Genomic DNA, 17,660 nt, shown 5'->3' with positions numbered 1-17,660 from the left:
GCTGCTCACCTGTACAGCTGCTTCCTCTTGTCCTTGCTCATTGGTCCCAGCTGGTCCTGATCCAACGACAGCCAGGCGATGAAGCTGAACGCGACACCAGGCCATCGCTGCACCGTCGGAACCACGATGCCCGCCATGCTGGGCGACAAATCAAAATACTGCATGGCACTCTCCAGGCCCTGCTTCCTCACCATGGCCAGCAGCGATCTGAGAGCAGGACCCACATACGGGTGAGCTTTATTGGACTCGTGAGGTCTGAGGAGGCGTAGGAGTCCCAGGAGTTCTTTGGCGCTCAAAGACTGAGAACCCAGCGATCCCACAAGCACTAAAAGACTCTCGGCGCAGGATCGGTTTAGCCTCTGATGGCTTTCCAATCCAGAAAGCGCTCGCATCACCATGGCGGCGTTTACACACGTGGCGCGGGTTTGACGGTTCAAACAGCTGAGGCGCCGCAGCCAATCGGACGTGAAGAGCTGCTGCTCCGAGGAATCGAGCTCTGGGAGCCACTGGACCAGCAGGAGGAGAGGATCCACGTTACTGATGCCCAGCAGCCCCACGGAGGTGTGCTCCCCCTCCACCGCCTGCACAGAAACACACACAGAAACACACCAACAGTTAATGGTCATAGGCGCCTTTCACGGACACCCAAGTACAATTCAATACATTCTCTAAGAGGTTAAATGCTAAACAAAGACACCAAAACAATTAATAATAATACATTTTATTCAAGGGCGCACAAAAGGGCTGTATTTTCGGACACTTTGTGAGTCTACTGACACAGGGGACACATATTTATGTATAAAAGACATCAAAAAGTGCATTTTGCGTGATAGGAGGCCTTGCACGCCACACAAGAACACCGTACAATTCAATAAATAATTTAAGAGATTAAGATAGAGATTATTTAAGGGCGCTTTCCACGAAACCCAAAGACACCCAAGTACAAATCAATAAAGGCAACCAATGATGGTTTAAAAAAACAATTCTCCATTCAAAACAAAGACACCGAAACTCCCCGTCTCTCACCATGTTCATCAGCTCTTTGAGGAGGTGTTGTGACGGCTGGCCGAGGGAAGTGAGCACTTCGTACAGGTGATTGTAACCGATCCTCTCCTTGAACACCTCCTGTAGAAAGTAAAGAATACATAAACACGATTAAACGACATCTGAGCGCAGACAATAAACCTCATTTGTAGTTCTGCTTAAACAGTAAAAAGAACGTTGTTTTTGTTAATTGCAGTCACATTAGTAAAAAGGAGAGGATGCATTTCAATAATCACATTTGACATGATGGTTTCTGTGAGTCTGTTACCTTTGCAGCTGGTGATTTGTGCATCACTGTAGTGAGGGCTTTGATTGTTGCTACAGCGAGGGAGTCGAGTCGTCCTTGAAACACCTGAAGAAAAAAACACACTTGTCAATAACTACAGCCATATACACCTTGCAGAGTATGTTGATTGGACACAAATCTCCTCTTATATGATCCAGATGAATGTTGCATGCATACAAGTCAAAGCCACATTCATGTTGAAATGTTTGCAATGATGAAAGGAACTTATTTGGGGGATAAAAGGGAGACCTGATTTCTTGGAGTTTGATTCAATTAGTGTAAAAGTGAGTAAAATCATCGAAAGACTAGATGTTACAGTAGACATAACAAAAGGTGTCTTAACGACAATACTTTTGATAGCATATCTGGAGCAGGAAGCTGTCATTATTAACGATAGATAAAGTACACACACAGAAAATAGACTTATTTCCCCTCAAACATCCACAAAAAAAAGCATGCAACCCATCAAACACAAGCCAAACCAAATGATAAATCAACACATCTCCATCCAGCTCAGTCCTGCTCATGTCTCTGAACTGCTTTTTCCTTTTAGATTAAACATCCTGTGGACTGTGTGTTTTCCAACAGAGAGCCTTGGACCAGCTGGAGAGGGACTGTGGTAAAAAAACAATCAAACACTTATCATCACGGAGTCCAGGTGACTCTGTGAGAACACACATAGCATTACCCACAGTACGCCGCAGAAAACCAGGACAATGGGGAGGGGGTGAGGGATGCTTGAGGAAAACCCAAAATGTCAATTAAATCAAAATTACATGACATGTGGAAGAGGCAACGTGGTCACTCCACAGCAAGAAGGCAACGTTGCAGTCATTTGGTAAAGTGGGTCGATTCTGGTTTTGGAATTTCGTACCTATTTTCATCTGGATAATTTTTCCACGACATCTGATTTTATACAGTTGAGAAGAATGATAATACTATGATGAAATGGTTACTTAGCTTAGTCAAACTACATTTAAGCAATTCGGAGACTGGATATCTTATTTTTAGAATAGGCAAAAGTACCATAATTATTCAAAAACTAAGTGATATGTTCCCCTAAGACTGCACGGTATAGGAGTCAGAAGGGCATGCCTGAAAAAGGGAGATTTCTGATGGGTATTTGTCAAACCCATTTCCATTCACACATCTTAAAGTGAAGTGAGGGACAACTGTAAATATGTTGCGCAATATTTTGGGGACATTTACTGTAGCTTGCAAAAAACTGAATTCTACATCCTGGGAGTTAAAGTCTTATTTTAAATAATTAGAGATGTAAATAAATGATGCTGACACAAACAACCGGTCTGATGATTCAGTGAGTTTACAGTGAGCCAGTAGAGCGGTGCAGGGAGGACGTATTTACCCGGAAGTAAGCTGCTGGTTCCCTCGACAAAAAAGCAACGGGATTTCTCCATAGGATTTGGGAAAATAGCTGGAAATACGGTCTGTGGAAAACGAACCTGTTTGATAAATGTTTTGTTCAGCTGGATAATCTCCACATGTCTTCCCTACTTTCATAATGTTCTAATCATAAATCTAATGTCCAGAATGATGCTATATAGGAACTACAGGCGAGTCCAGCAGCACGACTTCAACGTCACGCCAACTTCAGACCCATATTCAAACATACAGATTCTAAATGGTACGAGTTGAAGCGTTTGTTTGAACACTTTGCAGGAGGCAGGTACCTGCTCTCAAGCAGAACAGGGCAGACTAACTTAGAGGAGTGTTTACGTGTTCGGCGTAATGACAGACAACGTCCTCCACGACTTCTGTAGTCCTATTCAGCCACTTGGTAACAACCATCGTTTCTCAGACACGTACACTCTTCAGAAATCACCAGTGGGGTCACTGCTGATGGATTTAATGTCCTAGAACAAATCGGGATCGTCTCTTCAAGGTGTCTCAACCACAGACCTTATTTCCAGATATTTCCCACAACCTATGGAGAGATCCCATTGGCTCTGAGACCAGGGAACAGGAAGTGGAGAAACTCACTTCCTGGTTTTAGGACTCATTCCTGCACCACTCTATTGCAAATGATTATAAGAGACAAAGCAGGGTCTTGCTGTGGATTGGCCACATGGCTCTGATGGGGTGAAGGTGGATGATGGTGGGGGGGGGGGGGGGGTCAGGTTAGGTGAGGAGGGTCTTTTTCCCGGCAGTACCTGAGTGTCCCTCTCTCCTGTCTGTAACCTGTTGTTGGTTATATCTTTCTGGTCCTTGTCTGCCGCCGTGCACCTAGCATTAACCAGCTGACACACACAAACATGTCAACACAGCAGGGGGTTCATAGAAAGAGAAACAAGGGGGGAGTGGTGCAAGGTGGGAAGGGAGGGGAGGGGGAGATGGTGTAAGTGTGGGAGAGTTGAAAGGTTAAAAGCCATGACCCTCAGCAGAGGTCACTGTGTTGGTGAGGTCAACATGCACGGTGGGCAAAATGCTCCTCCAAGATTAAACTAATGTATTCACCATCTGTTTTTAACTATATTGTAGTATGTTTGAACTACATATCCTACTTCATTGTCGACCTGAATGTGTACTTGAGTTCAATTGTAATCATTTTTGCCTTTGAGTATATATTAGTATTTTAGTCTTCGAAAAAATATGTCTTTCTTAAAAAACGTTGGTGCTTTTTTCCCCTTATCTACAGAATGACACACAAGTGCAAAAAAGCGGCAAGTTGTGATGAACTACTGCACTGTGAGTCCTTGAATCATACAATACAAATGTACTTAATGACATAGATACAGACTGCAGGGGAGATAAAATACTCTACTGATACCAGAATACAACTACTAACATCTTTTTGGACTTGTTTCAGATTCAAGATATTTAATAATAACGTTCCCTTTGACCCAGTTCTGGAGTAGAAGCATTATATCAAACAGCAGATCCAGCCACTCACACTCAATCCTCAGGTTATATTTAGATAAAAGCACCGTGCTGTTACCTTGCTGTTCTGCAGAAGTCGAGCCAGATGCTCAAAGCAGTTACTATTGAGGAAGATGGCTTGAAGAACGGGTCTGTCTGAACACAGGAACATCTCCCTGATGGTGTCTGGGAGAAAAAGAGGAGAATAAGTCACGTTTAAGATAAGATGAGATGGAACTTTATTTAACCCCGTGGGGAATATCTGGCGCTAATAGCAGCAACATGAAAAACAGGTACAAATAAAGTAACTATTGAAACAAGATTAAAGTCTTGTAAAAACTGTGCAGGTTTTATGTATGTACAGTCCTGGGTACTATGGCGCGTTTCCACTACAGCGCGGAGCACGGTTTAAGAGGGCTGTGACGTCAGCGGCCCGTCTTTGGTTGCGTTTCCACTTGGCCTAGTACCGGCCGGCGGGTCCTAATTCACAGTTTTTCTGGCCTCATAAAATCGCGGGTCTAGGGCCAGAGACAACGAGGCTGAGTCGGGCTGAGTATGCTAAACTAGAGAGAGCGTCGCTGGCAAGGGGGCTACAACTACAACAAGATGGACATATTTGACCGTGATTTAATTGTAATACACGTTTCAAAATGATGCCGAAGTAACAACATACTGATACCGGTTAGTAAAAACCATGAATTAATGCTTTGTCAAGTCTGCAGACAGACGGCAGGGGAAACACCTTTTAAAATGCGTGTTTTCTAGATGGAGATTGGCTAAGCTAACGCAGTATATGCTCCGACCGTCCACACTCACAACAACGGCCTATACAGACATAAATAAAGCAGCGACTGTATTCACCATGACACAGGCAGTCTGTGGTTTGTACTTGTTTAACTTTTGTCTAGTTTCTGAACAGATATGAGGAGCTGTGAGCTCTGAGTGCTACCAGCTAACGGCTGTGTTGTTTTTCTGGGGTTCTCATTGAAGATGACGTCACGGCTCCGCCTACACTGCGTTACTATAGTTACTACCCCAGTTCCTAAACTGTAATGGAAGTGCGCCATAAAGTGAGCCAGTCCTAACGAGGCCTAGCCATACCGAGCGAGGCCGTGTAGTGGAAGGGTTACAGGTTTTTTTTTTACTTGACCTTTCTGCACGGAAATCATTATAAAATACAGCAGCTGGAAATCTAATTGTAGTGTTGCTTAAAGACCTGTATTGTCTATGGAGCCCCTACCCAGCATGTTAACTTGCAGCGCCACAAATCTGCTCTCCCAGTGCCGTCCGAGTGTCGGGACTCGAGCCTTCGCTTGCTGTTTCTGCTGCTGCTGCTGCTGCTGCTGCTTCTGCTGCTGTTGTTGTTGTTGTTGTTGTTGAGAAGCAACGATGGCCGCCGGGTCAGAGTTCAGCAGCTTGAAGTAGTTTTCCAGCACCGAGGCGATCTCCACCTGCCTCTGGTCGGAGCTGGCGGCCAGGAGGCGCTGAACTACTTCTCGAAGGCAGGCTAGAGTCAGGAGAGCCTTTCTGTCGGGGGCTTCGCTGTCCCAGTCCTCTCCTTCCTCTGAAGAGCAGCTGCCCATCGAGCAGTCGGACAAAACACGCATCAACACCTCCATGGTGGCCGGAGAGATGGCAAACAGAGCGTTCCTCTGGAGGCAAAGGAAGGAGGAAAGGTATGGGGGGGAAGTAAGAGGAGGACACTAAAAAAAATAGCACCTCAGAAATCCAATAAGGGCTGCACGAAAAATACTTTAATGCAAATTGGTTCACACCCACCTATAGGTCGGGAACTTTAATGCCTGTGTCTCTTCAAACACACCCAGAGAGACGATAAGGTGTGTGTGTGAGGTATGTGTGTGTTATCATGAAATCAGGCCTGTGACGTCTACCTAAAACCTTCAGGTGGTCCACGTTTACCTGATCACCAGCTACTATGGCTCCAAACAGGTGCAGCAGGCAGCATTTCAGACTCTCCTTCAGGTGCTCACTCTCCTGGAAGCACTCTGCACACACACACACACACACACACACACACACACACACACACACACACACACACACACACACACACACACACACACACACACACACACACACACACACACACACACACACACACACACACACACACACACACACACACACACACACACACACACACACACCACACACACACACACACACACACACACACACACACACACACACACACACACACACACACACACACACACACACACACACACACACACACACACACACACACACACACACACACACACACACACACACACACACACACACACACACACACACACACACACACACACACACACACACACACACACACACACACACACACACACACACACGGGTTAAATGATATCTCCAATGATAAGATAAAGACCTCAGTTTATCACACAGAGTGCACAACCAGTCCTGCCAGTAACCTCCGTCACAGTCATCCATTAACTCATCCGTCAACACGTCTGATTGGGCAGAAGAAATGTGACGCTTTCGGCTCCTGGACGTCTGCTTTCTTTATCCCAATCAAGATACAATATGCTATCTTTAAGGACGGTATTGACTGATAACTATTTTCTTGAACAAAACAAACTGGTTCTGTCCAAAACACACATACTGTAGGTTGGATGTTATCTTTGGTTTGAAACCACAGCAGCCGCCCACACGACACAGGACAGAAGGAAGTATTTGTTTAAAACGTTCACTATCGGACAGGAGAGTAAATAATAAGAGGAGGATACACTAGGTTAGGAGAGGAAACAAGGACAGGAGAGGAAATAAGGAAAGGAACAGAGAGAAGAGGCGACAACAAGAGGAGCGAAAACAAGGAGAAAAGAGAAGATTAACGGATAGGAAACTAGGAAATTAGATAAGGACACAAGCAAAGGAGAGGATAGTAAAGAAGGGGACAAGAAAGTAGACGAGTGGAGACTAACAAGGAGAGGATTGGAGAGGAACAAGGAGAGAAGATTGTTTGTTTTCTAATCCAAACCCAACGAGGAAATGCAAATACTAACCAAACACAGCAGGCTCGATCATATAACAGTGTTTGCAAATAATGTAACTCACACACACGGTAGATTAGAGGACAGGAAAGTACCATGTGCAGTTGTTAAGCATGCTGTTTTATAAAAGCAGTAGACATTGGTGTAGACCAGGGGTGTCAAACTCAACTTCATCGCGGGCCTCATCAGCATTATGGTTGCACTCAAAGGGCCGGTTGTAACTTTAAGACTATATAAAAATACATTTATAAATATTTTATATATATAAAATAATGTATTATATGACATTATTGCCTCTGCATTGGATTATTACTGTAGGATAGGGTAATAACTTCATAATTAACTACGTCTGAAATCAGAAGTCTATGGCAAAAAATTGCAAGTCTCTTCAGTGCGCATGTCACAAAATGATTTAAAAAGAAAAGCCAAATTCTGAAAAAAAAGTCAATATAAAAAAAAAGAATTGACATTTTGAAAAAAATTAATATTTTGAAAAAAGTCAAATTTGAGATGCATTGTGGGACATGTAGTTTATGGGCAACGTGATTCTGTAGATCGGCATGTAACCGTATAATAAACATATTATATTCTTTGCAAGCTCTTGTGGGGCCACAGGAAGTGAAGTCACGGGCCTTGACTTTGACACCCCTGGTGTAGACAGTAACTAAGTAGATTTATTTAAGTACTGTATTTAAGTACAATTCTGAGGGTTTTGTACTTTCAATTTCTTGCTAATTTGTATTTTTACTCCACTACAATTCAGAGGTAAATCGTAGAGTATTCCCACACTACAGAGTTTGATTCGAGTACTTCTTCCACCACTAATCGTTGAAGATTTGTCTCCAGAATACTACGGACACCGTGCTGCGCTGTGTGAAAGCGAGAGAGAGAAGTGGAACTAAAAACAGGGAACTTACGGTAAAAGAAAGGAACAAACTCCACAGTGAGCGGCGCTGCTTTGTACTTCTGTCTGCTCCGCTCTACTGTGCCCAGCTGCTGCCTGCGGGGGGGGGGGGGAACACAGCTTAGAAAAGACACCAAACTAAGATGAACAACACCTCTTTGTCGTTGTTATAGTATGGTAACGCTGCAGGACGTTGTTACCCGCAGGTTCGATGCCTCCAGTTTCGATACGGGTCGTAGAGGCTCTCGCAGAACGCCAGCGCGTGACGGACAAACTCCTCCGCCTGGCTCTGGTCGGCCATCTCCTTCTCCTTCGTCTTGCTCTTCAGCTGCAAGACACATACACACATTTACTACAGTATTATCTACCAGAGAGGGCACAAGTACACACATCCTTCACTCAAGTAGAAGTACAGATACTCAGGTTTAAAAATACTCTGGTGAAAGTAGAAGTACTGACTCTTTACTCAAGTGAAAGTAAAGAACTTTGAAATGTACTTCAGTAAAAAGTACCCATAACTAGCAGCTGTTTTAAAGAGTACCTGACCTCCCTTTATATTAATAGAACAATAATGTCATTGTTAGCTAATGAATGTTTCCATGCTGAACAACGGCAACATGACAACGTTTTCATTGGTCCCTCTTCTTTAGAGAAGACCAGAGGCCTGTACTACGAAGCTGGTTCAACCTAACCTGGATATGTTGGAGTTAGCCGGTTGGCCCAATCCAAAACATACGCGCTCTCGCTAAACTGTACTACGACGCTGGTTATCAAGTGGATCGCTCAAGCCAGCCGTGTCCTATCTAGTTAGGTGCGCGTTCACATGAAAGGGGTGGTATTTGGAGCATTCGACCAATCACAAACATGGACAAGCGTACTGACAGCGCAGCGTCATACTTCCTGAATGAAAAGTGAACTTTAATATTAGTCAAATATGAAGAAGTTAAACTTTAAACATCCATGACTTAAACACTTTATCCAGGATCAAATCCACATAGCTGCACATGCAAGGTGAATACAGCTGGTAACAGAAAAAGTGTTTGAATGCGTACATTAACAGGTTTATGATATCACTGCCCCGTCTAAGACACGATCTGACTTTAATTACATTTGACTCGAGTGTTTCGTCAACTTAATGTGTTGCTTAAAATAATACTTCTGCATCCAGTATGTGACACTGTGAGTGTTGCACGGCCAGATACGGCTCAGCTGACTCAAATAAGGAAATATATGATACATTATGATGTGATATGATATGAATGATAATTGGACACATCGACGTCTGCACTCACAGTGCCGCGGACTGTACTTAATGTTACTCTGATCCGGTTACTTATGTTGTGGCAGATATTTAAGTAAGCTTTCTTAACACTAATGTTATAATAGTCAGATTGCTCTGAAGATGGGAGGGGATATTCTATTAATTTTCACGTTCACACAGTCAGTTGATTTTTGCCGGCCGTCTTTCCTGCAACGGCAGTTTTTCTGTATTTCCTCTATCCTGTAATATGACTTGATCGCTTTAAACTCCGCACACGGAGCTCTGATTGGTCAGCAGGCGGTGCTTTCACTGAGTTGATCGCTTAGCCTGCAACCTAACCTGCTCCGGAGCAGGTTTGCCGCTCAGCATAAGTTACCATGGAAATCTAGCCCGCTAAAAAGAGAACCAGCGTCGTAGGACCGGAAAGCCAGAGATTTCCCTGAATTTAGCCGGCTAAGAGAAAATCCAGCTTCGTAGTACAGGCCTCAGGAAATGATGGATACACGGATCGTGTTCAAATCAATAGGCACGCAATGACTCTAAATAATAATGATCACGCCACCAAACACACATTCAAACTAAAGGAACCAGCCTGTTTGGGAAATGTGAGAAGTAGAAAGTACAGGTATTTGGGTTCAACATGTGAGAAGTAGAAAGTACAGGTATTTGTGTTCAACATGTAAGAAGTAGAAAGTTCAGGTATTTGGGTTCAACATGTGAGAAGTAGAAAGTACAGGTATTTGTGTTCAACATGTAAGAAGTAGAAAGTACAGGTATTTGTGTTCAACATGTAAGAAGTAGAAAGTACAGGTATTTGGGTTCAACATGTAAGAAGTAGAAAGTACAGGTATTTGTGTTCAACATGTAAGAAGTAGAAAGTTCAGGTATTTGTGTTCAACATGTAAGAAGTAGAAAGTACAGGTATTTGTGTTCAACATGTAAGAAGTAGAAAGTACAGGTATTTGGGTTCAACATGTAAGAAGTAGAAAGTACAGGTATTTGTGTTCAACATGTAAGAAGTAGAAAGTACAGGTATTTGTGTTCAACATGTAAGAAGTAGAAAGTACAGGTATTTGTGTTCAACATGTGAGAAGTAGAAAGTTCAGGTATTTGTGTTCAACATGTGAGAAGTAGAAAGTACAGGTATTTGTGTTCAACATGTAAGAAGTAGAAAGTACAGGTATTTGGGTTCAACATGTAAGAAGTAGAAAGTACAGGTATTTGTGTTCAACATGTAAGAAGTAGAAAGTACAGGTATTTGGGTTCAACATGTAAGAAGTCAAAGTAAAAAGTATTGGAGTAAAGTACTGATACCAGAAAAATGTACTTAAGTACATTAACAAAGTATTTGTACTCCACTACTTCCCACCTGCCTCATTCAGAATGTAATACATGCAAAATATAACAAAGGTTATTGGTATTTAAAGTTTAAATATGTGAGTCAATAGAAGGGCTGTCCTCGATTGAAAATATTCTTAACCCTAACACACTTTTTTCCAAAATCTAATCAAAACATCTCACGATTACAAAGCATCATTTTAAATCTTGTGTTAACCAGGATTTCGCTCATTCAGTCTGAAAAATGCATTAGAAAATTAACTAATTAATGGTCTTCCCGTCTATAGGGCAGCGTGATTTAACGAGCAGAGAGAAAACACACCTGCTGAATGTAGAGAGTCGTCATGTTGATGATGTGGTTGATGTAAGAGCAAGTACCGATCTCCTCCACGTTGGACAGGTTCCTATCAGAAAACACAAGACAAGTCAAACATGAAACCAGCTGTAACGACCAGAAGGTAGAAATACTAAATAATAACAAAGCTTTATTGGTATCGCACTTTTCATAAACCCAATGCAGCTCAAAGTGCTTTAACGACATGGAGACACGTCACAAATTAAAACAGAGAACAATACATTCACCTCACATGCAGCATAACAACATAATATAACAATTAAAGGGGACATAAGGAAGTCAAAGGTGTGATAATACAAATAAAAAAGTGGACCCATACGTCCCGATCTCTTCTCTTCCTCTGTGAAATATCTATGCTGTTGGTGCATGTGATGTGCAAATAAAATAAGTGGTGTTGCTCATAAAAAGGCTAATCTAAAATGATGTGTCTCCAGCTGTCGTTTAACGATGTCCACTGAGTATTAGTCGTCTAAAAAAAACAAAGAAAGTGGACTCATACGTCCCGATCTCTTCTCTTCTTCTGTGAAATAGCCATGTTGTTTGTGCATGTGATCCATTCATACTGTACGTCGCTTTATTTCAGCACAACGCCATCTTCGGATAACACACACAACACGTAACTCCACTTCCCAAAACATCCGGTAACACTTCCGGTTCTTGAACACATTAAGCAGAAACAGAAACAGTGCATGTAAGTGAACACATACCTGCAGATGATGATGAGGAACTTGAGCAGCAGCAGAGCCAGGTGTTGCTGCTCGGCCTCCAGGCCATCAGAGGCTTTCTGGACGCATTGCAGCAGCTGGTGGCGCAACACCTGCAGGATGTTGTCCGGGAGGAGCGTCAACACGGGAGGAAGCTCATCTGGCCTGGAGAGAAACAGACACACAGAAGCTGGATGAAGCTTATTTCATTTATTTGATCCGGTGAGGTGGTTTTCTTGAAGTATTTTTGTAATTACATTTTTGTATCATTTCATATTCAAGCTATTCCTCAAAAAACATGTTTTGGATATCATGCCATTCACATTTTTAATTTACATTTTATTGTTTGTGACAAACTGTAAAGCATTAACCCATCACTGTACCCTGTATGCAAGGGCTGGTCTGCCTTCACTAACTGTACGGAGGCTCAGTCACTGGTACATTTTTATATATAAAGCCATGTTAGGGAAACTTCCATCCTACATCTGCTCCCTGATCTCACGGCGAATTGTAAGTGGCTACTGCCTGAGATCGCATGCTATGGTTTTATTAAATGTGCCAACTGCTAGGACTGTCTTAGGGGAGATAGCATTTAGATGCGCAGCTCCACTGTCCTGGAATAGTCTGCAATTGAAATGGAAACTGAGCAATCTGGTGCCACTCAATGTTTTTAAAGCTCGGTTGGATGCTACTGAATCGGAAGCTGTTGGTACCTGTGCATGTGGATAGTATGTAAATGTAAATGTAATGCTACTGTATGATGTCCTTTTGTTGCTCTGTTATGTTTTTAATGTTTCATGTGGAACCTACTTGAGCAGGTCTCCCTTGAAAAAGAGATCAATGATCTCAATGGGATACAACCTGGATAAATAAAGGTTTGAAATGAAATGAAATGAAAGAAATTGTAGTTTTTGTATTTCTAACCCAAGCTTCCATAAGTGGGTCAAAAATGACCCGCATGCATTTCCTATGGGATCCTCTGGGAACCTTTGATTCTTATCACCTGTTGCTGTCAGGACTACAGTGCAATGCTGCGTCCTCCTTTTGAAATTGGCTTTGTGTCTCACATGAACATGCATCATATGTTCACAAATGACTTGACTCATGCAAGAGCATCAAAATGTAGAAAAGTGGGATTCTTAGGAGGTAAAAGGGAGGTCAGTGTTATTGGTGAAATGTTATAGAAAGGCGTGAGGTAGGGGTGTGAGAAAATATGGACACACCCGAGTATGATGATATACTGATTCTCTACATGTGTATATATACAGTATGTGAATCTGTGTGTGTTTCCAAGACACAGTTTTCCTTCAAATGTATATCACAAATCACAGTTTTGCACACGTTACCTCGAAGGTGGCTTTTCAAAGTCCACGTCCAGGCATCTCTCGTAGGAGCTGATGAAAATCTCCAGCCATATCTTCAGGTAGTCTGGATCCCTCTGAGGAAAGAAGACAATATGGTTAGTGGCATTGCTGACTGTGTGTCTGTCTGTCTGTCTGTCTGTCTGTCTGTCTGTCTGTCTGTCTGTCTGTCTGTCTGTCTGTCTGTGTGTGTGTGTGTGTGTGTGTGTGTGTGTGTGTGTGTCTGTGTGTGTCTGTGTGTGTGTCTGTGTGTGTCTGTGTCTGTGTGTGTGTGTGTGTGTGTGTGTCTGTGTGTGTGTGTGTGTGTGTGTGTGTGTGTGTGTGTGTGTGTGTGTGTGTCATCAACAGGCCACATATGTTTTTGTCTCTTTACAATTTAGTATGATAGCGACACTGGATATGAAAGACTGATGCGTCAAATGCCAAGGACACTTTTCTCCTTTAGGAAACCACACGTTCCCCTTCCTGTTTTGACCGTAGCCATCATTATAAAGTTTGAAAACAAACAGGACACAGGAGTGAGAGTGAGATATGAGAGGTTTACAAAGCGGCTACTACAACCTGACAAACAGGTGACAGCAGGAACGTCTCAGGTGTGTTTGTCTCTTATCTTTTAGGGCGTGGAAGCTCAAACATGCACCTGTTGGGAAACAGGCACGGCTGCATTGTGAGGGGGAGTATTTCCCAGCAGCCGGCTGATCGACATTTCCTAAATTCCTGGAACAATGCCCAGTGAAAGACAGGATGGCAACAGAGGAAGGCTTGGTCACAGATCCTTGAGTTAACCCCTTCACCCACAGGAACAAACCAGCAGTTCATCCTGCTAACTGGGAAGATATGGATCATTAAGTCATGGTATTTCTAAGCTGGAAAATGCTTCAAACTTGACCTGTTGTTGACGCTAGGAAAAAGGAACTCAGGAGTCATGTCATGTTCGTAGCAATCCATCCAATATGTCCGACTTAAGTACAGATTTTGAAGCCCCATCATGCCTTGTGGCCCACATTTGTCACTCAGCTGAAGGTGCTTTGAAACTGAAAATGTATCCTGAGGCTAAGCCAACCAGCATTGCTATATATAAAGTAACCCCAGAAGACACGATGCAATGAGAGGATAATGACTTTATTTTCTCTGCAGAAGCTACTTGACTTAAATTAGGACATATTTGCAGATTAGAGCTTGACTGTAATAAAAGAGACAGTGTGGATAAAGAGTCGAGACCGACTGCTTCTGTCTGCGTGTCAGAGTGGAGATCAGCCAGAGCTATGAAGTCATCAGAACTCTGTGTGTGTGTGTGTGTGTGTGTGTGTGTGTGTGTGTGTGTGTGTGTGTGTGTGTGTGTGTGTGTGTGCGTGTGTGAGAGAAGGAGACGGCCACGTGTGTGAATAATATATTCCAAAACTGATCTTTAAATACTCTATTGTCTTTATGTTACTGCCCAGAAAATGAGATGATGATGTATGCCAGCAGCTTCACTCTCAAGTGACTGAGCCTCACTAGTAGCAGTGACTGAAGGAGTGTGTGTGTGTGTGTGTGTGTGTGTCTGAAAGAATGTCCTCTTTTAGGCAGCAGCTTGGGAGCACAGATGCCCATTGAGGGTTAGGACTGTGGCGGACACACCCTGCTCTGCATGGCTGTGTTTATATACACACACACACACACACACACACACACACACACACACACACATAATGATGTACAAGTAGGAAGCCTCAACAGCAGTCACCTTGTTCTGACTCCCAACAAAAGCCCTAATGTGTCCCAAACTATTCCCATGAGAAGATAACATGCCTCTCCTGTTTATTACCCATTACCATATTATCCCGGGCCCTTTGCCAAGCCACTGAATCACATTCCTAACGATCTGTTTAAGATGACCTCTGGGAGGATAACAAGGTCACCGGCAACGCAGATCGATGCACTCGGAGATCCCCGTTGACAGAATGAAACAAGAGACGTGTGTAATGGGATGGGAAATCCTCACAACTAATGATAAGGTCCCAGGAGAGCAGATTATTACATCAATTAATAGGAATTATATTATGAAAAAGGTCAGAAAGTGCTGTTTTCTGCCAAGTTCACATCTTTGGTTTTGGACTGACAAAACAAGACATTTAAAGACCCCGGCGTGGACATGTAATTGATGTAAATAGATAGAAAGTTAACTTGACTGTATATACATATATAAACTGTCTGTCATACTTGAAGTACTGGATGTAAACCGTGCAGAAGTTAGAATATCCTTTGAAGGACTGCTTTTGCAATTGTTTTAAAAAGACAGGAGATGCACTCGCTGTGTTTGTCAGTAATTCGATTACTTGATTGATTGATCTATTATGATCAGAGTGCTCTTTAAGCAGCGCAGCAGCAACCCAGTCTCCTCCAGACGGGCGCGGTCTGGATTCTGAGAGTGACCTGGTTTTAGTGGAAGAAGTGGCATCGAGTCGCTGAAACCACAACGTTTAAAAAGCTCTCCTCCCAGTAGGTCTGTGGTCAGCCATGACATCACTGACATGTGTATTTAAAGAGACTGCTGGGCAGGGTGGAGGGTCATTGAGTACTGTACTTAAATACACATTAGAGATACTTGTACTTGTGTTTTTATACTACACTCATCACACATAGGATAAAATATAACTATTTGGTGTGGATTAAACCCTCCAAAATTATATTTAAGTGACTAAAACCATGAGTGGGTTAACAGACCATTTATTGGCAGCGACTATATTTTAAAGTACTTTTACTAAGTACATTTCCCTAATCGTACTGAAACACTTTTACTTAAGTGCCATACTCGATGCAGTACTGAAGTACTTTTTCAGTGTTGCATTCGTACTTTTACTCCAAGCCTGAATGCTTGTCCACCACTTGGGATAAACACATGTCTGATACACTCTGTCAGTGACATCAGTGTTGTTCCACAGATATTCATAGCACAGAGGAAACTGAGAAGCCAAAAGGGTGGCGGAATAAAACCCAGAGAAAGATTCCCAAGGGCGACAAACTTTGCATACCGGCAACTAAAACATGAGTGTGTGTGAGAGGCATTGTGTGCATGTGTGTGTGTGACAACAGAGATTAAACCGTGACGAGCAAACAAGCAGCAAAGACTTGAGTAATCTACTTGGGAAAAATATGTGGAACCAAGACGCTTTCTCCCCCTTCATCGTCTAGCTTCGGGTTAGGGTTAGGGATAGTGCAAGATTAAGTTGCAAGACCAAATGTTCAAGTCATGCATTTATCGTAGTGATAAATACATTGTGAGATGCAACCAAATGTCTACCAGTAACCCTGTTTTGTGGACTAGGAGGTGTTCGCTCTAGAGATTGAAGACTCCGCAGGCTGAAATGACGGCGCTGGTTGTTGAGGCATGCTCCCTGTGGTTGAGAATTAAAAAGGGCTTTTCTACAGCTTACAGAGAGTAACTGGCACGATTCTCCACTTTCTCTGACAAGCTGGATCATAATCTGCTGAAACAAAGATTTTTTTGTGCAGTTTTCTTGCAGTGGTTCTTGTGGGGAAAACAAACACCAATGACAGGCAGCTAAGAAGATCGCTGGTTATGTAACAGTCTTAGCTGTCATCTGCGTCCTATCTGCAAGTCAGGCAACCTCTGATGATTAAGTGTTCACATTCATACATTAGTAACTGCCTGAATGCTTCACCTATATATTAATACACAACTACATAGTGTGCATGAAATACCTGCAGAAGTCTCCACTGTTTCAAGGTGTTAAAGTCCAACCACGACTATCTTTACATGCTCGCTTTGAATCATATATTTACAAATGCAATGATCAAGACTTTCCACATGATGAAGAATAGACTGAAGGTACCAGTGTAAACAAACTGAGCATGCATTTGAAAGAGAAGGAGTGAATAGTCTCTAACAATTACACCTTATTACTCAAAATAAAAGCTCATATTTAACCCATATGAGGTATAGGCGTGAGTGTGACCAACAGAGGAAGAAAATACTGAGATTTGTTGATATTATTAACGCACTTTGCCCGTTCAAAGACAGTTACTTTCCATACAATCTCAATGCAAGTGAAGACACACCTAAATAGGATAATTTAAACATCATATGTTACATTTTAAGACATGAATTGAAGCATCACACATCTGTTTAAACACAAACCCCGCCCCTTTCCACTGACCTCTGACACAAAGGAGACACTGCTTTGTCAATCATTAAACAGACGGACATTTCAGAGACCAAACAAATACTATAGTAGTGGAAAAGTGTTAGTTGCAGGCATATGAAACAGCCTTCAAAGATGCGTGCATATGGACTGAAGATGTCAATAACTGGGAATCAATCATTAATGCATATGTAGTTCAACTATGTCAGAAAGGACTGAGGCTTGTTGTGCAACACTTCAACTTTTCAAAGGTCTCAGACCAACATTCCTCATGTGATTTATGCCGCCAGCCATACCTGACAATTCAGCTGCTCAGAGGCCGCTACATATATATTAAAATGCTTCTCTCTCAG

The 17,660-nt window shown here is 42.6% G+C and overlaps 1 protein-coding gene across 1 annotated transcript in view; it reads right to left on the bottom strand.

Annotated features, from left to right (window-relative positions):
• Window positions 1-17,660, bottom strand: part of nbeal1 (neurobeachin-like 1) — a 51,076-nt gene that overhangs the window by 30,768 nt on the left and 2,648 nt on the right. The window contains 12 exon segments of the mRNA XM_034151542.1: window positions 10-581; window positions 1,027-1,125; window positions 1,313-1,396; window positions 3,502-3,588; window positions 4,287-4,393; window positions 5,448-5,859; window positions 6,128-6,213; window positions 8,157-8,239; window positions 8,344-8,471; window positions 11,065-11,146; window positions 11,805-11,966; window positions 13,148-13,239. Of these exon segments, the coding sequence (XP_034007433.1) occupies window positions 10-581; window positions 1,027-1,125; window positions 1,313-1,396; window positions 3,502-3,588; window positions 4,287-4,393; window positions 5,448-5,859; window positions 6,128-6,213; window positions 8,157-8,239; window positions 8,344-8,471; window positions 11,065-11,146; window positions 11,805-11,966; window positions 13,148-13,239 (1,994 nt within the window).

This window comes from Trematomus bernacchii, unplaced genomic scaffold (assembly GCF_902827165.1).
Source record: "Trematomus bernacchii unplaced genomic scaffold, fTreBer1.1, whole genome shotgun sequence".
NCBI classification, from domain to species: domain Eukaryota; kingdom Metazoa; phylum Chordata; class Actinopteri; order Perciformes; family Nototheniidae; genus Trematomus; species Trematomus bernacchii.
The sequence above is the reverse complement of the archived record's forward strand: the minus strand, read 5'-3'. Positions and strand labels throughout refer to the sequence as shown.